The following is a 21547-nucleotide window of genomic DNA, read 5'->3' as shown; positions in this document are numbered from 1 at the left end:
ATCAGTAACAGACTTGCAACCAGTTACAATCAGGTTGATACATATCAATATAATAAATTAAAATGAGATCATTTTTGAAGAAAATAAGTATTAAACAATTAATTAAGTCACTTAAATTTTTCAACAACAGATGAATTATTCTTAGTTCAATGTGGATAACATAGCAGCATCAGTTATACTGCGACATAAACAAGCCATTAAACTAATTAATCAATTTTGTGTACTATTAGATTTATTAATGAGTTAATATTAAAAATCTTAATTTTTTTTGTTGTAAAAAAATCAATAATTAATTAATTGTGTTGTATTTCAATACTATTTCAACTTAAATTTTTAAAAAAATTTGGTCAAAGATTGTGCATTAAAACAGGGGTTTGAATTTTGTAAAAGAAAGAAAACTATTTGTATCCTAATATTGCAATATTGGATGAACAAGATCATATCTGTATTAACCGGTTTTTTTTATTGTTCTGGTTTCACAGAGAGACTTCTTTATTTTCTACTTCTTTAGAATGGATGTCTTAAGTAAAAAAAAATAAAATTGTAAACATTAATAATGACATAATTTTTTTTTTTTAATTCAATAAAATGTACTGAATCATTTTACTTCAATAATTTAAATAATTAATGTGAATTTGTAATCTATTTTTTTTTTTTTTTTGTTTTAAATAAGAAATCCTTTCTGAAGTAGCAGATATCCCAGAAAAAATGCAAAATTCAACATTAAAAAATAAATGTAATTTATTTATTACTTTATTCTGAAGTTTTACTGTATAAAGTGAAACTTTTTTTTTAGAGGAGGTTTCTCAAATGATTGTGTTGTAGTTTTTGCCTCACAAATTATGTGAAGGATTTTTTAAATGAAAAACTCTACTGTCTATCCATGTTGTAGAAAATTTCTTTGTATTCCTCTGGTAGTTGGCTTTAGGATCATGTAACTCTAGTAATATTAATCAAATTTGTCTACACTTGGATGCTTTTGAAAGGTTGTAGATCACAGAGTATTTTTAGAAAAGTTTTGATTATATTAGTTTATTTAAAAGTTATTGTTTCTTGAAAATGAGTGAAAATAAAGAAGAAATTCTATAAAATTTGAAATTTTATTACCCAAAAAAGGGAAGAATCTAACTTAGGCTGCTATCATAATTTGTGATGTTTATAGGCATTATACGATATCAGAACACATGGCATAAAGCTGATTCAATTATCTAAATTTTGAAATTTTTGTCATTGACACACCTTGTGGCTGGCTGATGACTGATACAGTTGATGAAATCTTGGGAAAAACTGAACAAGACTGGTACATCATTAGCAGTATTGATATCAATTAACAAACTAAATATTAACCTGAAAACATTTTTAAACCGTTTGAAAATATGGATTAAAAAACTCAATATTTAGGTGCCATTTGATTTAAAAATGAAAAATTGAATAGATCGAATTTCTATACGTGAGTCATTGCTAAACCAGAACAAAATCAAACCAATATTGAAACGGCTCAATACAGGTAATGAAAATTGGATCATGTACGACAGTAATGTGGAAAAATTATTGTGGTTGAAGCAAGGTGAGTGAAGCTCAGAAAACTGTGGCAAAGTCAGCAAAACATCACAAAAATACTGACACTATGTTGCAGGTTTATAGCTAGTTTGCCTTTGATCCTGAAAGGCCTTGGGTTGGAATTCCAGTCAAACTTTATTTTTCCCTTATCATTCAGTTAACATTCATTAAAAAAAAAAAAAAAACATTTAATTGGACAATCAGTTGGTCTGTAGTTGTCAAGACTACATAAATTAATTAAAATCAATTTTGAATAAGTTTTTCAATATTTTATACTTAACAATTTTTAAAAATTAAAAATAAAAGTTTCATCTGATTTAACCTAATCTGGGTTATACAGTTATACTGCTATATAGCAAGAATAAGATTTGCTACACTGTTTGTTAATACATACTGTAATACATTATCTAATTAAAATTATTAACTTTCACTAGATTAATTCTGCTAATTTACATAACTGTCAATAGAGTTACTATCCATTTAAAATATTTTAATCCAGTAGTAATAATACCTTAATGACTTTGTAAGAGACAAATAGATTTATTACAATTAATGATAATTAAAAATTGTGAATTTTGAAGTAGGGAACATAAAAGCATTTTGTTAAAATAATACATTCATATAAATAATAATCATATTGTTGGACCTCTTTTTCTAATATTTTGATGAGTGGCATTGGTTTTTACACCAATTTCTTTCCTTATTGTGACATATCTGATAATAAACACTGCTGACTACATAGATTCTTTGATTATGCCTTTATCTAATACCATATAGATCAAGGATTTCATTAAATAATAATATGGACTTTTATTTCAGGTTTTTGCAGGCAAATGTCTTGAAAGACATATCCATCGGTGTTGAACCCCATCAACTAACAAAAAATATTATTCAAACTCATCTAAACCAGATAAAAAAATCTTATAATCAATAAAAATTTACCAATTGAGCCCTAAAAAATAATCTCGTACCCTCAATTTTGATCTACCATACCAAAGCATCCAACATTACCTATAAATCAACCCACGAACATATCAAACAACAACCGGGCACAAGTGCCGAATGCGCATACTCTTATGGAAAAGTACCCAAACAGGTCCCTAGCCCCCAGGCTACTATTCTGCACTATACACCCTCTGCAATCCTTAAAAATCTTTCAACAATCTGCCATTCATCTCTTTCCAGTTAGCCCACAGATCCAGACTCGAACCGGTACTAAGCATCAAGGACACTGACTTGAGTCAGAATCAGTCAAGCCTAATCAAGACAGCCTGTCCCAAAATGCATCATAAAGGAATCAAGTCATATGCCGGTTCAGGGAGATCCATGAGGCAACTCCCAACGCCCTTACGTCTGGAAAGAGAGTGAGTATACCACCCACCTGCCGTCTTATCCCACCTGTCCTGCCAGATACCAAAACCTTCTCCCTCTTCTATTTCCCGAATACGCTGCACAGTCAGTTCACTTGACTTTTACTAGAACTATCTCATATCTATGTATAACTAGAAGGCTAATAACTGGAACTGTCTCACATGATAGTTAATTTAGTTAATATAGTAATTCACAATCTAGAATTATTAAATATTCAATTATTACTGGCATTAAGAAATAAATATCATATGAAAATGTATGCATTTTTATGTGTGTGGCTATTAAATAATGAGACTAATGCTGCTATAGAAGAACTGTGCATGTACCAAATCTGTACGATCGACAGCTGTGTAGTGTGAAGCCTTCTCTTTCGATTGTTGCCACTCCAGTTTCTGTAGACATATTAGTCTGGCCGTGGCCTTTGTTTGGATAACATCTGCTTTTTGTTTTGCCGAAAAAATGAAGTGTTTTATTAGAGCAAAGAATTGTAATGAAATTTCATATGAAACTTGGAAAAACCACTATTGAAACATATCTTTTATTAAAAAAAGTATATGGCAATAAATGTTTATCACATGCACAGGTTTAAGAATTTCCAAGATGGCCAAGAAGACGTTGAAGATGATGTTCATCCAGGTCACCCTTTCATGTCAAAAATGGATAGAAATATTGAAGAAATTGGTAATCTGATCCAGCCTGACCATCGGTTAACTATTCTTGTCTTTATTCAAGGTACTTGCTCAACTCTGTGAAAAAATAAGAAAAAAATGACACAAATTGTGGAAGAATAAGTCATGGGTTCTTCATCATGACAATGCACCAGCTCACATTGCACTGTCTGTCACATTGTTCCTAGCAAGTATAACATATTAAAATGAATAAGATTGTAGTTGAAAATGTGTAAAGAAAAGCACACGTCATGGAAGAGCTCACAGAATTTTAGGACTCTTTCGAACAATGGAAAATTTGCATGGAGCGTTGTAGGGATAGAGCAGGGGTGTGGGGATAATAACTAAATATGTATAAATTTAAAATAAAATATTTTACACCATTAGTCTCGTTATTTAGTAGCTATACTTTGCATATAAATAGAATAGCCAGAACAAGTTGTCAGAAATCAACAGAGCCATGATTATTAAAATTTTGAGAACCAGTGGTCTGTAGTGTTGTTTATTAATAAATAAGAAACGCTGCTTTAATGCAGTGAGTGCCTACTTAATATACAGGTCTTGGCAATTTATGTAAATCTAAATTTTTTATCAACCTTTATTATGATTGACTACATACAAGCATTATACTTTCCCTAAATGTAATTGTATTCATGGTTGTTTAACATAGATAGTATAAAAGAACCAGTTTTTATTAAATATCTCTGCTACTTACATTCCAGAATATATTACTTATTTGTCTTAGAGTCATCATACCAACCTATCTTCTTCCTTTTTTCTCTTAATTAAAATATTAAGCAACAGTGATCATCGAAATAGTAAATTTTTCATACGATAATCTTCACAATTTCTTAATTAATGCTAATTCAAACAGTATTTTTAGAAAATGTGAAAACCAGTTTATAACGATAAAAGCAAATAAGGTATTAAAAATTAACAAATAAAACTTAATTATAAAACAACTTCTTAATGCTACAGAATTATCAATTTAATCAGTGGATTTTAATAAATAATTTTTTTTTTTGATGAGAAGATTCTGTTATCCATAAATGGATATAACGATTTCTCAAATACTAAATATTATATTGTGAAAATTTTTTATCGCGTTTTTATATTACTCATTGATACTTGAAAGACAAAGATAGAGAGATTAAACTCCAATATTTTTTTGTTATTTTGGTACAAGAAGCATCAGTATTTTCTCTGATAGTAATGATGTTCATTAAGTAGCCAGTCCCAGTGGTTACAGAACCATCTGGATGAAGATGTGAAAATGTTTGCTTTTAACCATGATTGTAAAAAAAAAATATAGTTTAAAATATAATTGAGCATATCAATGAACAAACAAAAGCCAAGTTTTTTGTTTTAATAATTAAAACGACAAACTAATAAAAAATTTTTTTCAAAAACTTTGAATATGTCAAATTTGAAAATTTTTTTCTTCAGTTAATACAGAGGTAATCAAAATTAAATTTTGATACAGATATACATATTTTTAAATAGTTAGAATTTTTACCCTTATTTTCATTTTAGGTTAATACTAATTCAAGTAGTATTTTTAGGAAATAAGGTGACAACAAATATGTCTGCCGAAGAAAACAAGATATTAAATTTCTTGATAGCTCTACATACGAAGTATAAACTAAAAGAAAATTTTTGAAAGATGTTTAAACTGAAGGGAGATGGAGGAAAAGAACAAAAAACCCTATTTTAAAGTTTAAGAGGTGGTTGATTTGAAAATTTTTTTTTTTGATTTACTTATGTGTGCGTTGTATGTAATAAAATTGCTTTAATAAATTTTTCTCTAAAATACCTTTGAAGAAAATCTAAATAGGTTTTTTTATACAATTTTAAAATTAATTTCATATAGTTTAATTTGAGATAAAATTTTACCTGAGTCTTTTAGCTTTATATGAATTAAACATTTTCAGAGACTGCTACTAAGTACTCAGTTTGAATGATCATTATTTATGATATACTTATATTTTTGTTTTTTTACTGCTGAATAGAATGTTATGCATACAAAATTAACAATGATAACTTAACAAGTTTAATATGATGTTAAGAAATCATATTATAAAATAAAGAAACATATAAATATTGAAAAAAGATCTTTAACTAATAAACAAGTAATTAACTATATTAAGCTGCAGTCATTACGTAATATTTCTACATTTATATTCTTAGCATAATAAATATACTTAAATATGTATTTTAATAGTTATTATATTCTTATTTTGATTAACCATTTATATTAATGCAGTAACAATGCCAGAAGTTTAACAATCATTTATACCAATTAATGGAGAGACCTTGACTGATAATTATATCTAGCTAATTAAATATTACCCATACCGTGTAGGTCTAGTGGTGAACATTTCATTGCAAATCAGCCGATTTTGAAGTCGATAGTTCCAAGGTTGAAATCCTAGTATAAGGCAGATTACTTTTTATGGATTTGAATACTAGGTCGTGGATACCAGAGTTCTTTGGTGGTTGAGTTAATTAACCATACATCTCAGGAACGGTCTACCTGAGACTGTACAAGACTACATTTACTTTCATTTGTATCATCCTTTGAAGTAATACTGTATGGTGGTTCCAAAGGCTAAACAAAAAAAAAGAAAAGAAGAAGCTAATGAAATATTAAATAATCAGTTATAGAAGGAAGGAAATTTGCATTCTCATCAACCTAGTGTTTGGACTATGAAATAAATTATTATTATTATTAAATGCTACAATAAAGTAATGAGACTGATTTTTCTTTGCAAGATGTGGCAACCCTGCAGCTTGCGTAGGCACACCATCTTTGACCTTGGTCTATAAGCTACTTCTAGTCCAAGCGGCACATTGATGAAACTGCTCAGTCGTGAGTTGTGCTGTAATAAGTGAACACGTGTTTGTGTCTCTCGTCACAGAAATGAAACCGCAAAATATTGCGCGACGGTATGCCATTTCTTTTTGCGTTAAATCGGGTGAAAATGCGACGACAACTTACGGTAAGCTTCAGAAGGCTTTTGGAGAGGAGGTTATGACAAGAGCTCAAGTTTTTCGGCGGCATAAAATTTTTAGTGAAGGCAGAACGAATGTTGAAGATGAAGACCGCAGTGGACGACCATCAACCTCACGGACAGATGTCAACTTGACCAGGGTGCGTGAAATCGTACGATCTGATCGAAGAAACCAAATAATAAATCTCTGATATTTACATACTCAAAATGCATTAAAAAAATAAAATAGTAAGACAAAAAATTTATTTTTATTCTCTTTGATACATTTTTTTTAACATACATTTTAAAGATGCATTTTCACAGAATATATAAGTATGAAACTTAAATCTTTTGGGAACTGCATTCCCAAAAAAACCTTTTTTGATTTATCGAATACTGGCAGGTATCCTTTTTTGTTATTTATATCATTAGATGAATTTTGATAAAAGATTTTATGAGACAAAAATAAAGTTTAATTTAATTCAATCCAAAATAGTTTTTATACAACATTCTTTTTTATAACTTTGACTGAGAGTAATAAATTTGATACTAATTCGAAAATACCCACTAATTTAGTTCGTAAATGGATAATTATATTATTATCTAAACATATTATTAAATAGATTTAAGTTATTTTAGAAACTAGAACAAAAAGATGATTTTAATTTGATTTGATATTTCATATAATTCATTATTAACTACTAATTATATTAGGTTACTATTATTTAATATGTTTAAAATGTTTTTTCTATCATAATTATGTACTTAATTTTATTATTCTTTGTTTTATCTTTATGAATAATTTATGTGTTAGACACATAGTTGATAGATGGGTGGAATATATTGAAGAGTTATACGGAGGAAATGAATTAGAAAATGGTGTTATAGAGGAAGTTAAGGAGGATGAAATGGGAGAAACAATACTGAGATCTGAATTTAAGAGAGCATTAAAAGATTTAAATGGCAGAAAGGCTCCTGGAATAGACGGAATACCTGTAGAATTACTGCGCAGTGCAGGTGAGGAAGCGATTGATAGATTATACAAACTGGTGTGTAATATTTATGAAAAAGGGGAATTTCTGTCAGACTTCAAAAAAAGTGTTATAGTCATGATACCAAAGAAAGCAGGGGCAGATAAATGTGAAGAATACAGAACAATTAGTTTAACTAGTCATGCATCAAAAATCTTAACTAGAATTCTCTACAGAAGAATTGAGAGGAGAGTGGAAGAAGTGTTAGGAGAAGACCAATTAGGTTTCAGGAAAAGTATAGGGACAAGGGAAGCAATTTTAGGCCTCAGATTAATAGTAGAAGGAAGATTAAAGAAAAACAAACCGACATACTTGGCGTTTACAGAGCTAGAAAAGGCATTCGATAACGTAGACTGGAATAAAATGTTCAGCATTTAAAAAAAATTAGGGTTCAAATACAGAGATAGAAGAACAATTGCTAACATGTACAGGAACCAAACAGCAACAGTAACAATTGAAGAACATAAGAAAGAAGCCGTAATAAGAAAGGGAGTCCGACAAGGATTTTCCCTATCTCCGTTACTTTTTAATCTTTACATGGAACTAGCAGTTAATGATGTTAAAGAACAATTTAGATTCGGAGTAACAGTACAAGGTGAATAGATAAAGATGCTACGATTTGCTGATGATATAGTAATTCTAGCCGAGAGTGAAAAGGATTTACAAGAAACAATGAACGGCATAGATGAAGTCCTACGCAAGAACTATCTCATGAAAATAAACCAGAACAAAACAAAAGTAATGAAATGTAGTAGAAATAACAAAGATGGACCGCTGAATGTGAAAATAGGAGGAGAAAAGATTATGGAGGTAGAAGAATTTTGTTATTTGGGAAGTAGAATTACTAAAGATGGACGAAGCAGGAGCGATATAAAATGTCGAATAGCACAAGCTAAACGAGCCTTCAGTAAGAAATATAATTTGTTTACATCAAAAATTAATTTAAATGTCAGGAAAAGATTTTTGAAAGTGTATGTTTGGAGTGTCGCTTTATATGGAAGTGAAACTTGGACGATCGAAGTATCTGAGAAGAAAAGATTAGAAGCTTTTGAAATGCGGTGCTATAGGAGAATATTAAAAATCAGATGGGTGGATAAAGTGACAAATGAAGAGGTATTGTGGCAAATAGATGAAAAAAGAAGCATTTGGAAAAATATAGTTAAAAGAAGAGACAGACTTATAGGCCACATACTAAGGCATCCTGGAATAGTCGCTTTAATATTGGAAGGACAGGTAGAAGGGAAAAATTGTGTAGGCAGGCCACGTTTGGAATATGTAAAACAAATTGTTAGGGATGTAGGATGTAGAGGGTTTACTGAAATGAAACGACTAGCACTAGATAGAGAATCTTGGAGAGCTGCATCAAACCAGTCAAATGACTGAAGACAAAAAAAAAGAATAATTTATGAAATATTTTGGTGTTCTTTAATTTATTATAATTACTAAAATGCTAATGTTATACTAGATAGTGATTCTTTTTTCCACATTGCTCCTGTTCACTAACTCTTCCTCGATACTATTAGTTATTTTCCTCTTATAAAAAAAATGCAACTGCGGACCCGAAGGTTAAACAAAAAAAAGTACATTAATACAAGCAAGGAGAGATTTCATGGAAAAATGATAAAGTTTGCTTATCTTATATATATAAAAATGAATGTTTGTCTGTCTGTGTGTCTCTTATGTCTTCCTAAACCGTTTATTCGATAATGATGAAACTTTGGGGAATGGTTTGACGCATGCCAGGGAAGGTTTCTGAATTAGTTTGGACCCGCTAGGTAGACCTGGGGTCGAGATATTTCGAAAAATTGTATTTATGGTCCGATTTGCCTCGTATTCAGATGTTACTTACATGGAAAGAATTATCTCTGCAAAAAAATGAACCCGCTAGATGGCGCTGGGGTTGAGATATTTAGAAAAAAATCAATTTATGGATCGATGTGGTTCATATTCAGAATATGAATATTAGTTACGTGGAAAAGAAATATTTTTGCAAAAACTATACCCGCTTTGTGGGGCCGGTGTCGAAATATTTACAAAACAAACAGACTTTTTTATTCTATATATATATGTATATATATATATATATATAAATAAATAAATAAAAGGCATATTCGTATGTGTGTCCGCTAAAGACCAAAAAACTAATACAACGATTTATGCGCGGGCAAAAGGGAAAAATTGAAAACGGGGAAAGGTGGAAAGAGAAAAAGGGAAAGGGTAAAAAGGAAACTATGAGAGTGACGAGGGTGAAGTTGGAAAGGGAAAAGGGGAAGGAGAATAAGTGAAAGGTAAAATTTGTTCAGTTTTTTAATTTTTTTATCAAATTTTCAATTGTGTTCATTTAAACTCTCTCTCTCTCTCTCTCTCTCTATATATATATATATAGCGCGCGCAATAGCGAAGCATTGCCGGGTCTGCTAGTTTTTTAATAAAATGTTTCATAACTTTTTATGAAACCTAAAAATTATTTTATGCATGTATTTTTAAAAAATGTACTTTTCATTTATAATTTGTCTTATTTTTTAAAGGTTTTCTTTTTTTTTTTAAAAAAAAGAAAACCTGAAATTATTAAAAACTGGCTGAAATTATTAAAAACAAGGTTTAGTATTACATAAAATTAAATTCCCATCAATGTTTCATAACAAACAACTCTTTAAAGAAAAGTTTTTCTGTTGTATAAAGTATTACGAGAAATAAAATTACTTTATTTTACTATTAATTAAAATGTTTCATTAAGAAATTTATAGTAACACATGATTTACAATCATTAACGTTATCAAACTGTTTATTTACAAAAGGCATAAAATATAATCTTAGATTACGACTTCTATATTTAAAATATACGTGTGTGTGTGTGTGTGTGTGTGTGTATATATATATATATATATATATATACATACACAATGTCAACCTATTACACAATTATTATGTACATTTCAGTAGATAAGTAAACAATCTTAGGTAGATGTGAATATCGCATTTGCCGTAACTGTGCAATCAGGTTAAGAAAGATAAAAAGGTAATAAAATGTTTTTTTGAATTACTACCGTAATTCATTCATTCAATATCGTAACAGATCTTAAACACAACTATTTTTGATGCAAATAAATCGATACTGAAATTACTATCGATTAATTCATTTAGATTGCTATATATGATTTTTTGGCCTTTAGTTACAATTAAACATACGTTTAGGCAAAACAGGTGGGTCAAATCAGATTGTAAACTAAAAGGTCAGTATTAGAAGAAATTTCAATCCTATATATCCTCCTTAGCGATTTACTGATTTTGAAGCCAATTTCTCTTTTGTTATTGTGTCAAGGAAGGTTAGTTTCGTATTACGATAATTTGCTTCTTAAATTGAATGTAATATATAAATAATAAATTAATTTAATTTATATTTAAGCTTTCAGCTTTCGTATTCAGTGAATTTGCATATAGATATTATGGATCTTGATGAAAATGTTGAGTGTGTGCAATCTTTAAAAGATGCCTCCTAAACCGATCTAAACCAAATTTAATTGGGAAGGTTTGCTGATATTTTTTTCTCTTTTCCTTGATCAATTTTCATCATTAAAAAAAAAAAAAAAACATTTTTACGCAAGAGGTAATTAATTTTGGACACCTAACAATCCTATTCAGAGACTGCCCGGAGGGCTTGCGTAGGCGTGCCATAGGTACGCTCTGCAGCTAGTAGTATTTATAAAAAAACTGTCACCTGCATATTCTTTAATTATCCTCTATTAGTAATTTACCCATATTAAAGACCAATGTTTTCTTTTTGGTAGTCATGTTTTTTAATATTTATCACTTGTTTTTCCCAGAACAATATTTCAACAACACTTACCATACATGCAAAATTTCAATGGGATGGAAAAACAGTTGTGAAGGAAAGAATTTCAGTAATATTGCTGGACACTACATTTTTAAATTTTGTTAATTTTTTTTTTTTAATTCCAATATGATTCCCCCATATTGCTTTACAGTGAAATAGCCATTCAGAAAATTACAATGCCAACATTATATTTCATAATTATATGAAGTAACTGCTTTCCCAATAATCAACATTTCTCATATTGAAATTATAGTTCACCTTTACTTTATATAAACATTTTTACATCTTAATTAATTGAAATTATATATTTACAGTTACTGTTAAGATTCATGTATCATCTCTTCTTTATTAATTGTAAATAAATAGACTTAACTATCTCTTCTTATTTATGTAAAAGTATATAATGTTATATTCAGTTGACATAGTCACCAGCTGACATTTATAATATTACTGTTAATTACAGTATTGTTCATTTTAATTTTACACTTAATGCAGTCATCTAGATTATCTTCAACAATTATTATGATTCTTGATAATTACAATTATGATTCTGAAATGGTTCAGAATCAAAATAAATAAAGTCATTGTTTAATATGTTGCAATCATTACATGTTTCATATTTGGTTTAAGTTTTGTGTATTAAAATGAATAATACATTGTAGATGATAATGTAGATGATGACTGCATTAAGTGTAAAATTTAGGCTGAACAATACAGTTTATTTCTTTAGAAGTAATCTCTTTAGAAGTCTATTTATTTACAATTAATAAAGAAGAGAAGATACATGAATCTTCACTGTTATGTTATTAAAACATAATAATAAAAAAATTCTGTTTTAACCAAGACTTGAAATAACTATTTTTTGTTTTTTTATGTTACACTATTGATGCGAATCATTAAAAAAATTTAAAAAGTATAGATTAAATAAATACTTTTTAAAATATACCTAAGTAGAAATTTTTGTTTGTAATTATTATTGCAGTACTGAAACACTGAAATTGTATTACTTTGAAAACTAAAAAACAGGGTACTTTTTTTACATAATTCATTCAGGGTTTTTCTTCAAATAAATTGTAGCTCACAAAAATAATGCAAATAAAAAAACACAGTTTAATGTAGGTTTTCAGTTAAAGATGTAGAATGCAAATTTCCAAAGGAAACACAATCCTTGGTTCCTTGCTTTTTTTTTGTTTTTTTATGATCGGCCATAAAATTTTGAATCATTCATTCTTATCTTTCTTAACAGATGGCACAAATGTATGTAGAAAGTTATTCAAAAATACTTGAAAGTTCTACATTGAGTTTAAAAAAAATTTACAATATGAATATAAACATCTAACTTTAAATATGAATAAAATCATTACGTTGTGCTTCTCAAGCAAATGTAACATTACTAATAATGTTGTTAGAATTCCCACTAATGATAATAGTAATTTCTGATTTAAAAAGCAAAATTTACTGTGTTTAAAAATGTTGATTGCGTAATAAAAATTTCTTAAAACATTTAAAGGAAATATCTTTAGTATAATAATAAATAACTATTGTCATTTTAACTAATCTTTATTGAAAGTATAAATTTAGCTAAAAACAAAAAAATAATTAAATTCAATGATTATCTCTTATATAATTTGGATAGAAAAAACTTGTCGCAAAAATGTGGACCTTAAACCAGTCCAGATGAATTTCAACCTATGAACAATATAAGAAAGGGAGTAGTTATTTAATATAATATTGGAAAATCCTGTCGCCAGCTTGAAACAATCTTCATAATTGTGTAACCGCTCTTCATTAGAGTAAAGGTATTTATCATTCCTTCTATTGGAACTGATGGTCATGATCTGTGAAAAAATCATACAGTCCCAAAACATTTTCTTTGGATGATGTCTGATGTTAAGAAAAGATGATGTAACCTCATTTGAATTTTTGTGTACAAACTTCAGGGACTTCAAAATGTGATTTATCAGAAATGAGAACCCTTTTTGATTATTCTATTGTACACACTTTATAGATTTTAGCTCATTGGATATTTCTTATCCACTGTTGCAGTATGCAGTTGCTTTTTCATTGGTCATTGTGCTCTCTGACTGACTTTTGAGAGTTTTTCTTTAGATTACTCGCATGGTTAGCAACATAACTTTTTTATTTAACTCCACAACCAATAACCTAGGATTCATCTTGCTTTTTGTTATCAATAAATGGTCCGACTGAAGAATGGTTTTTCTTTTACGACGACATCTTTCCGTTCTCTTTTGGAAGAAAGAGAACCAGTGTTTTTAAATTGCTTTAAAATTCCATTTACAGCCAAACCTACCTTCCCTTCTTCAGCAACTATCCTCTGTGACATGCTTGTATGTTGAGTAAATAGTTCTTCTACATTTTCGAGGTGTTTTGAGCATCTTGTTTGGTAAATGAATAACAAAGAAATAACTATTTCAATATAATACCATATGTTTGAGAGAACACAGCAAACAATATATGAAACGCCAAACTTTCATGTACACAAAAAATATCTGGCAAGAGCAACTGGAGTGTTGCAAACTGTCTGTTAGAAAAATATAGCAAAATTCCGGTAGTTTTCCAATTAATTTGAGTGGTATTGTAATTAGGACAACTATTTGTATTCTACCACAATCTTTGAAACTGTTTTTATGAAATCAGCTTCAACATTTTGTTAAGTAATATTTATGCATGTCATTAATGGGCATGAATAAAAAATATTTTATAAAATAAACTCTCATTAGTAGACAGTTCACAAACTTAATTTTTTGGTTATTAGTAAAGTTTCAGTATATATCATATTTAATAATGAACTTTTGTTTGTAGCGACATTTTTTATTTGAATTCTTTTTTTCTTTTGTTTTTAGGCTAATTCTGAAGATGAACAAGATGAGTCGAGCGGATTGTATATGGATACAATTACTGGTAATAAATCAAATAATTTACGTAAAAAAAGTTTCGTTAATAATAAAAATGGTAGTGGAGGTTCATCTCCTGATGGTTATAGAACTTGGAGTGAATTCCCAACTGAAAATATTACATATACTTGGAGTAACATAAATGTATTTACATCCTGTCGAGAATCTCGTCGTACTAGAATTACTAATAGTATTAAATCCGTCTTGGGTATGTCATCACCGAGGACAACTCATCGTAGAAAACATATTTTAAAGAACGGTAAGTGAAATTTGTTTATTTATTTTTTTAATTGAGTAATATCAAGTGGTGATATATGAATATAAAAATGAAGATATAAACACAGTGATCTTTGTTTTATTTTAGACCGTAGAATAGAAAAAAATTTATACACACCTTGACCAAAATGAAAAATATACACACCAAATGAAAATTATACACACCATAAAATGAAAAATTTTATTTTAACACTTTCATAAAGTGTTAAATTTAACACTGGACGTATTAAATATAGGTGCTGATAGACCATTGGTCTATGAAAATGTTGATCAACTGTGTTAACAAGAAACCTAGGTAAATCAATCACATAAGCTTGCAGTTAGAAATGTCATTATGGATGATTATAACGATTATGCTTAAGTACTTAAAATTTCATTCATATAGTCATTGTACGCAAGCTGACAAAAGAATTATATTGTTTTCCCATTCATATCCTTGATGAAATCAATGAAGATCAACTATATTTTGTAGAAAAAATCTCTAATGAAGCAGTCCTTTTATACTTCCGGTTATATTATATATCACAATTTTTGGATATGGGTACAGAAAACCCTCCCGAAGTTCAAGAGAAAGAACAACATTTTCTAAAGGTAAACATGTTGCCCACATTGGCTGCTAAATGAAATGATTGGTTGTTTTTCTTCACTCAATAACAACTGGTGTTACATACCTAGACATATAGAGGGTTATGCTGTTCACAAATATAGAGGTGTCAATTGATTTGTTAAGCCGTCGACGAAGTTGCAGCCGCTGCCAGCAGGCATGGAATAGCTTGTCCCGAGGGGTGCAGTCGCGCTTCGACGGGGGCATTTGTATGAGCATATGACACTGTTGGCGGGACGTGGCTGCATGCCACCTAAGCGGCATGCAGTGGCGTTCTGACGGCGGTTAATTGAAGAAGGTGAATATCACGCAGGACTCCGTGATGGAGCTGAGCGGTAGTAGGTGTTCATTCTCCTCTCCGCTGTAGACCAGACCGAAGTCCGTTTAATCTTTGCACTCATGTACGAGTTATAACGTTAGCTGGGTTCATTAAGGGAACTAGGTCTAAATTTCATTGCGATCAACACTTTTGTGGGGAAGTTGCTTGTTATATTGCCTCGAATTTGAGACATTCACGAAATTGACTCATTAAATTGTTAGAACTAGGCGCGGGGTCTTCGATCTTCCGCAAGTAGGTTTCTAGCTTAGTTCCTGAGGGCAACGTGGTAGCTTTAGATTCAGTTGTCATCTTCGGAAGGCAAAATTAAAATCTATGATCTGGATGAACTTACCGATGTAGATGTCCCTCGGGGCATCTGCATCGGTGGCATCTCACGAGGCCGAACTGAACACTGTGGGATGTGATCAGTTGGAGGGCGAGAAGATGTCCTCCGTTAAAGACATTACTGGCAAGGAACAGAGGTGGTGGTGCAGCGACCTGACACGCTACGAGGCGGGATATTCTCCCCTCGGGGGGGAATCGAGATGTTCACAAATATAGTCCAATAACTGAATATTTGCTTCTAATAAGAAGATGGATTGCCACACTAGAGTTTAGTTGTCCAGGAAATATCTAAAAGAAAAATTTCTTGAACGTTGGATTGGCTGCACAGGACAGATTAGTTTGCCTTTTTTGATCTTCTAACATTACACTACTGGTTTTTTCTCTTTTTTGGGACTTTGTCGAAGATAGGTTATATGTTCTGAAATTCCCAACACATTGATGATCTAAAAAGACAAAATTAGTAAAGTCATTCGAGGAATAATTGCCGAAATGTTCTGTAACACAGGGCACAAATATTGAATACCATCTGGTTGTTTTATGTGCAAACATGGAGCTAATGTAGAAGATATTTAAAGTAGTAAAATGTTACTAAAAAAGGTTTACAGGTAATACATACTTCTCCCCTCCGCCCCACAATTAAATAATCATCATGGATGCACTTGCTCTTAAGACCCTGGTATTTGCAGCATTGAGAACGTAGTAGGATCACACCCATTCACAGAATCATTAAAAAACTGATCAAAGAAAAGGAAAAGGGACAGATAGTGAAAAAGGATGATCTACCCATCAGATTATTTTATCATCTTAACCAGGATCCATTAAATTCTCATTAAAATTGATGGGAATTTGTTCTTCCATTACATAAAAATACAACTCTCACATTAGCTGAGTACAGTACAAACCTTACATTTGTGTTTGTAGCTGTTTCATTACAAATCAGGTTTACACTTTTCTAAGAAGTGATCAAGATTTTATTTTTAATGCATCTTTTTTCCACAAAACCATTTTACATTGTGTTAATTGAAATTATGAATGTCAACAAAGTACATAATTCAGTTCAAAATAAAATGATTCCCTATTTTTATTTGTAGCTGAAAATAGTAGTTGAAAAAATAATGACCACTATTTAATTTAACTGAACGTTTTTTAAAATAAATAAATCGTTTACTTTGTTCAATACATAATAAAATGAGGCACAGTTTAAAAGTAAGGACCGATTGGTAACAAAATGAGAACAGCTGAAAAAATGAAAGATTTATTAATGGTTTCAAATACTTGTATATTTGTTTTTATATGTAATCACCATTTCATTCCAAATATTTTGATATCATGAAATAATCTTCTAACCAGGTACATAAAATTCTGCCACCTAGGATTGTAACCACTTATGCACAGAAATTTTCAACTCTTCACTTTCCTCAAATTGTTGACATAAAGCCAGTCTTTGAAGTGTTAGAAGAGATGGAAGTCACTGGGTACAAAATTAGAACTATAAAGGGATGATAAAAAATCTCCCATCTGAATTTTTGAATTGTTTCTGTTGTGTATAAAACTGTGTGTGGACTTGCATTATCATGAAGGAGAACAATTTCTGATCTCGGTATTCCTTGTTGTTTTGTGATGCAGTTTAGAAAGTTTTTCACACACTAATCTCTATGTAACCGGGTAGGGGACCCATGTATTGATTGGAATTGGTCAAATTTGAAGCATAAACTAGCGCCACTAAATAAAATGAAATGGCTCATGCACAAACGTAAGTGTAAGAGTAGGGATAAAACCACGTTTTAAATTTAAATTGATGCAGTAGAAGTGTTTTGATTTTGTATTTTGAATAAATTTATCTGTTTTTTTTTTAAATTCAGAAATTTTCTGCAACTGTCTGTAAATTTCTGCTTGTGTTGTGAAAATTATATTTTTTGTAACCTCTGGGACCACCGTTAAGTATTACTTCTGAGGATGAGACGAACAATTTGTAGCATGTGAAAATACCATGCCTGACTGGGATTCAAACCCAGGATCTCTGGATGAAAGGCCGAGATACTACCACTTTCATCATGGAGTCCAACTTGGTTATCTGACTTCAGTAAAATAAACATCCCTACTATTATGATTATAGTTGTGCAAGCATACAATGGTTTTATTTATTTCCCAGCATTACAGTCTGCGGCGCTGGAGTATGCTTCAATATTGAACACTTAATTGTATTTTACGCCGTAAGTATGCCATATCCAGTTATACAGAGATCGGTAGTTTCACAATAGGCTTGTGATGTGATACATATATGTCTGTTGTGAAAGCAAAGTTTATCAGGTTTCATATTTATTACTGTTACTTTTTTTACTTAGATTGATATCCATTAAATTCTAGACCTTTATTTTCCAACAAACCGGTTTTTTTCATTCTGGCCATCAATGACCATGTATAACAATCAATTCTCATTTGGGTTTTACTCTTCTTTCTAATCTTATATCCTTCTGATACTTTTTCATTCTAACTCTTTTGCTGTTTCCCTTCTCTCCTCTTAGTAGCCCAGTCTACCTCTTCTTCTACTAACCTGAAACCCTTCAACATTTTGACATTTCTCTGTCCAGAATCTTTTGTTCTTCAATGTCCTTTAAGAATTTTGTGGATATAGAGATCCTTTAAGGATATTGCTTCAATATCCTTATCATTCTTTTCATCCACTTTTTTTTTTTTATTGTTATTGAAGTAGTTAAAGATAGTTTTAATTAATCTTCCTCCTCTCATTCGTGAATAAGTTTCAGAAGTAGTTGAGCCCTTTTTTTACTTATTCCATCTTCTATTTTGGCCATTCCTTCTATCCATTTCTTCTCCGGTCTCAATCAGTATTATCTCCTCTCATTCACTTGGGTGACAGAATTGTTCTTTGTATTCTGTTCTCCAAATTCTTAATTCTTTGAATATATCCAATGCTGTTTAGAGAATGGCATTCTATTGCATACAATACTTCTGATCTCACAACTGTACGATAACGTCTTATTTTTGCCTTGATTGAAATGGATTTTTTTGTTATAGATGTTTTTGATGTTTTACATGCTAGTTCTATTCTCTTTTTTTGGGTCATTTGTTGGATTCGTTTTCCCAAGTACTTGAATTATATTCTCTTTGCCATATTGTTCCATATTTGAATTTGTCTTCATGTTCTGTTTTTTGTAGCAATGAACTCAATTTTTTGAAAGGAGATATTTTAGCCAACTTTCTCAGCAGCCTGTTTTAGTACTTATTTGCATTTTAAAGTCTTTTAATTGCATTTAAAATATTTGCATTTAAAATTTTCACCAAAAATGGTTATATCATATGCAAATGCAAAATAGTGAACTTTCATTGTCATATTTTTGTATGCAAGTAGATGCTTTATACCTTTCTCTTCTACTCTATTCTCAGATAACTTTCTCCAAGACAGAGTTTTAAGTCTTTTCTAACCCGTCTCTATTTAGAATAGTTTTGACAATTCCCTCAAGAATTTAACATTAGCGTGTCCTTAATCATGATTATTGGTTTTTTGTATCTATTCGTATTTCTGATATTTTAAAGAGTGATTCTCAATCGAGATAGTCATATACTTTTTTGAAGTCTATGAATATTATAACTGTATATTTAATGATTTTAATTCTTTGCCTCAAAATGGATTACAAAGAACAGATTTGATCTATACATGACCTACTTTTACTTAATCTCCCTTGTTATTCCCCCAGAAAATTTGCTACGTACAGTTAGATCCTTTGCAAAAGTGCCAATGGTAGAATTTTGTGTGGTACTGAGAGCAGAGAAAATTCCTCTGTAGTTATTTGCTTCAGTCCTGTCTCCTTTAATAAATATTATGATGATTAGTGCTGTTTTCCACACTTCGGGGATTTTTTTCCTCCATTCAGATGCTTTTCATTAAATCTTAAATAGCTGTATCACCAACTGGTTTTAGAAATTCTGCTGTTATATGATTCTCCCCAACTGCTTTATTACCCTTTGATTGTTGGATTAATTTTGTTATCTCTTCTTCATTAGTTTTGAAGGGGTCTCTTCTGCTTGTGAATTTCCAAATTTAGTCTTTCTGTGGAGGTCTCACTATTCAGTAATTCCTTGAAATATTTTGCTGATCTTTTGCAGTTGCCTTTATTGCTGTGGTCAGCTTTCCATTTTCATCCTTAAAATTTAGTCATGGGGGCTTATATCCTTTAATTACTTTTTTTGAATGTTTGGTAAAAATGTCTTGTGTTATTCTTTTTGAATATCTATCCAATTTCTTTTAATTCTCTCCTGTGAAAATTCCTTTTATGGTTCCTTATAATTTTCAATATCTGATTTCTTTGTTCTATAAATTCCCTACTTTCTTCAGTCTTCTTATTGTTCAAATTTTCCCAAGCTTTCTTCTTCTGTTTTATTAGTTCCCCATAATTTTTATCCCATCATTTATCTTTTCTAACTTACTTTTTAAAAATACATTTTTTTCTGTTAGAATTATCTATTTTCTGAAATCTTCCCAGCAAATTTTATTTTAAATAATTTTTTTTTTCTTGTGTTCTAGTTACTGGAGTAGCATATCCTGGGGAATTAATTGCGCTAATGGGTTCTAGTGGTACTGGTAAAACAACATTACTTAACAGTTTAACATTTCGTAACTCCAGTAATTTAATTGTGACTGGTCATCGTGCTATTAATGGTGTACCTGTTTCTTCTAAAATATTGGCATCAATATCAGCATATATTCAGCAAGATGATTTATTTATCGGCACACTTACAGTTAGAGAACATCTTATATTTCAGGTAATTTTTTTTTCAAATTTTAATAAGGTTTGTTATTTTTGCGGTAAATTTGATACTACGTTTCCAGTTGTGGATTATTGTGAGGAAGGGTATCTAGCTGTAAAAATTCTGCTAAATCTCAATCGTCTAATTGCAGAATAAAAAGTGAGAAAAATGAGGACTTCATTTCTCCTTTAACCATTTTTTTCCTTCAGTAAAATATGTTAAGCAATTTAGAATGTTTCCTACGTTATGAAGTTTATATCTGTTGTTCATAAACTCTGGTTCATGGTTTTTAAAAATACCTGTTTTTAATCCTTGGACATTTTCATGTTGAGGCAGAGTACATAATAATGCATTGTTTCATACAGAAAAATTTACCTTGATTTATTAATGTGTTGCTGTGTACAGTTTGTTTTAGACTTTATGGTTGTGTTATATGAGGGCTATTCAGAAAGTAAGGAAAGTTTCCACCTGACGCCGCCAGGCGCACGCCAATCGCGTATATATTGATGTGCTCGTGCTCGGCACCTCAGTCAGCGTCCAGCCGTGACAACGGGAACATCTCCGCACTGCCTGTTTTTTTTATATGCAAATTTGAAATGTGTGCTGCAATCGAAAATCCCGCCAGTTGTGAGGTGCGGTCTGTTATTCGTTTTTTGTCGGCAAAAAACTTAAAACCAATAGAAATTCATCGGGAACTGTGTGAAGTGTACGGGAACAACGTAGTGAGTGAAAGTTCTGTCAGGAAGTGGTGCATTCAGTTTAAAAATGGCCGAACAAACGTTCATGATAAAGAGAAGAGTGGACGTCCAAGCATTGTGACTGACGATCTGGTCTCGAAAGTTGATGAAAAGATTCGTGAAAACCAC

At 30.6% G+C, this 21547-nt stretch overlaps 1 protein-coding gene across 1 annotated transcript in view; it reads left to right on the top strand.

The window, feature by feature from the left end:
* LOC142334036 (uncharacterized) overlaps positions 1–21547 on the top strand; it is a 160535-nt gene that overhangs the window by 37042 nt on the left and 101946 nt on the right. The window contains exons 2-3 of the mRNA XM_075381701.1: positions 14320–14629; positions 20458–20696. Coding sequence (XP_075237816.1) covers positions 14320–14629; positions 20458–20696 — 549 coding nt within the window. The remainder of the gene's footprint in view (positions 1–14319; positions 14630–20457; positions 20697–21547) is intronic.

The sequence above is a fragment of the Lycorma delicatula genome, chromosome 13 (genome assembly GCF_047948215.1).
Source record: "Lycorma delicatula isolate Av1 chromosome 13, ASM4794821v1, whole genome shotgun sequence".
Taxonomy (NCBI): domain Eukaryota; kingdom Metazoa; phylum Arthropoda; class Insecta; order Hemiptera; family Fulgoridae; genus Lycorma; species Lycorma delicatula.
Note: the sequence above shows the minus strand (reverse complement) of the source record. Positions and strands in the feature narration are given on the sequence as shown.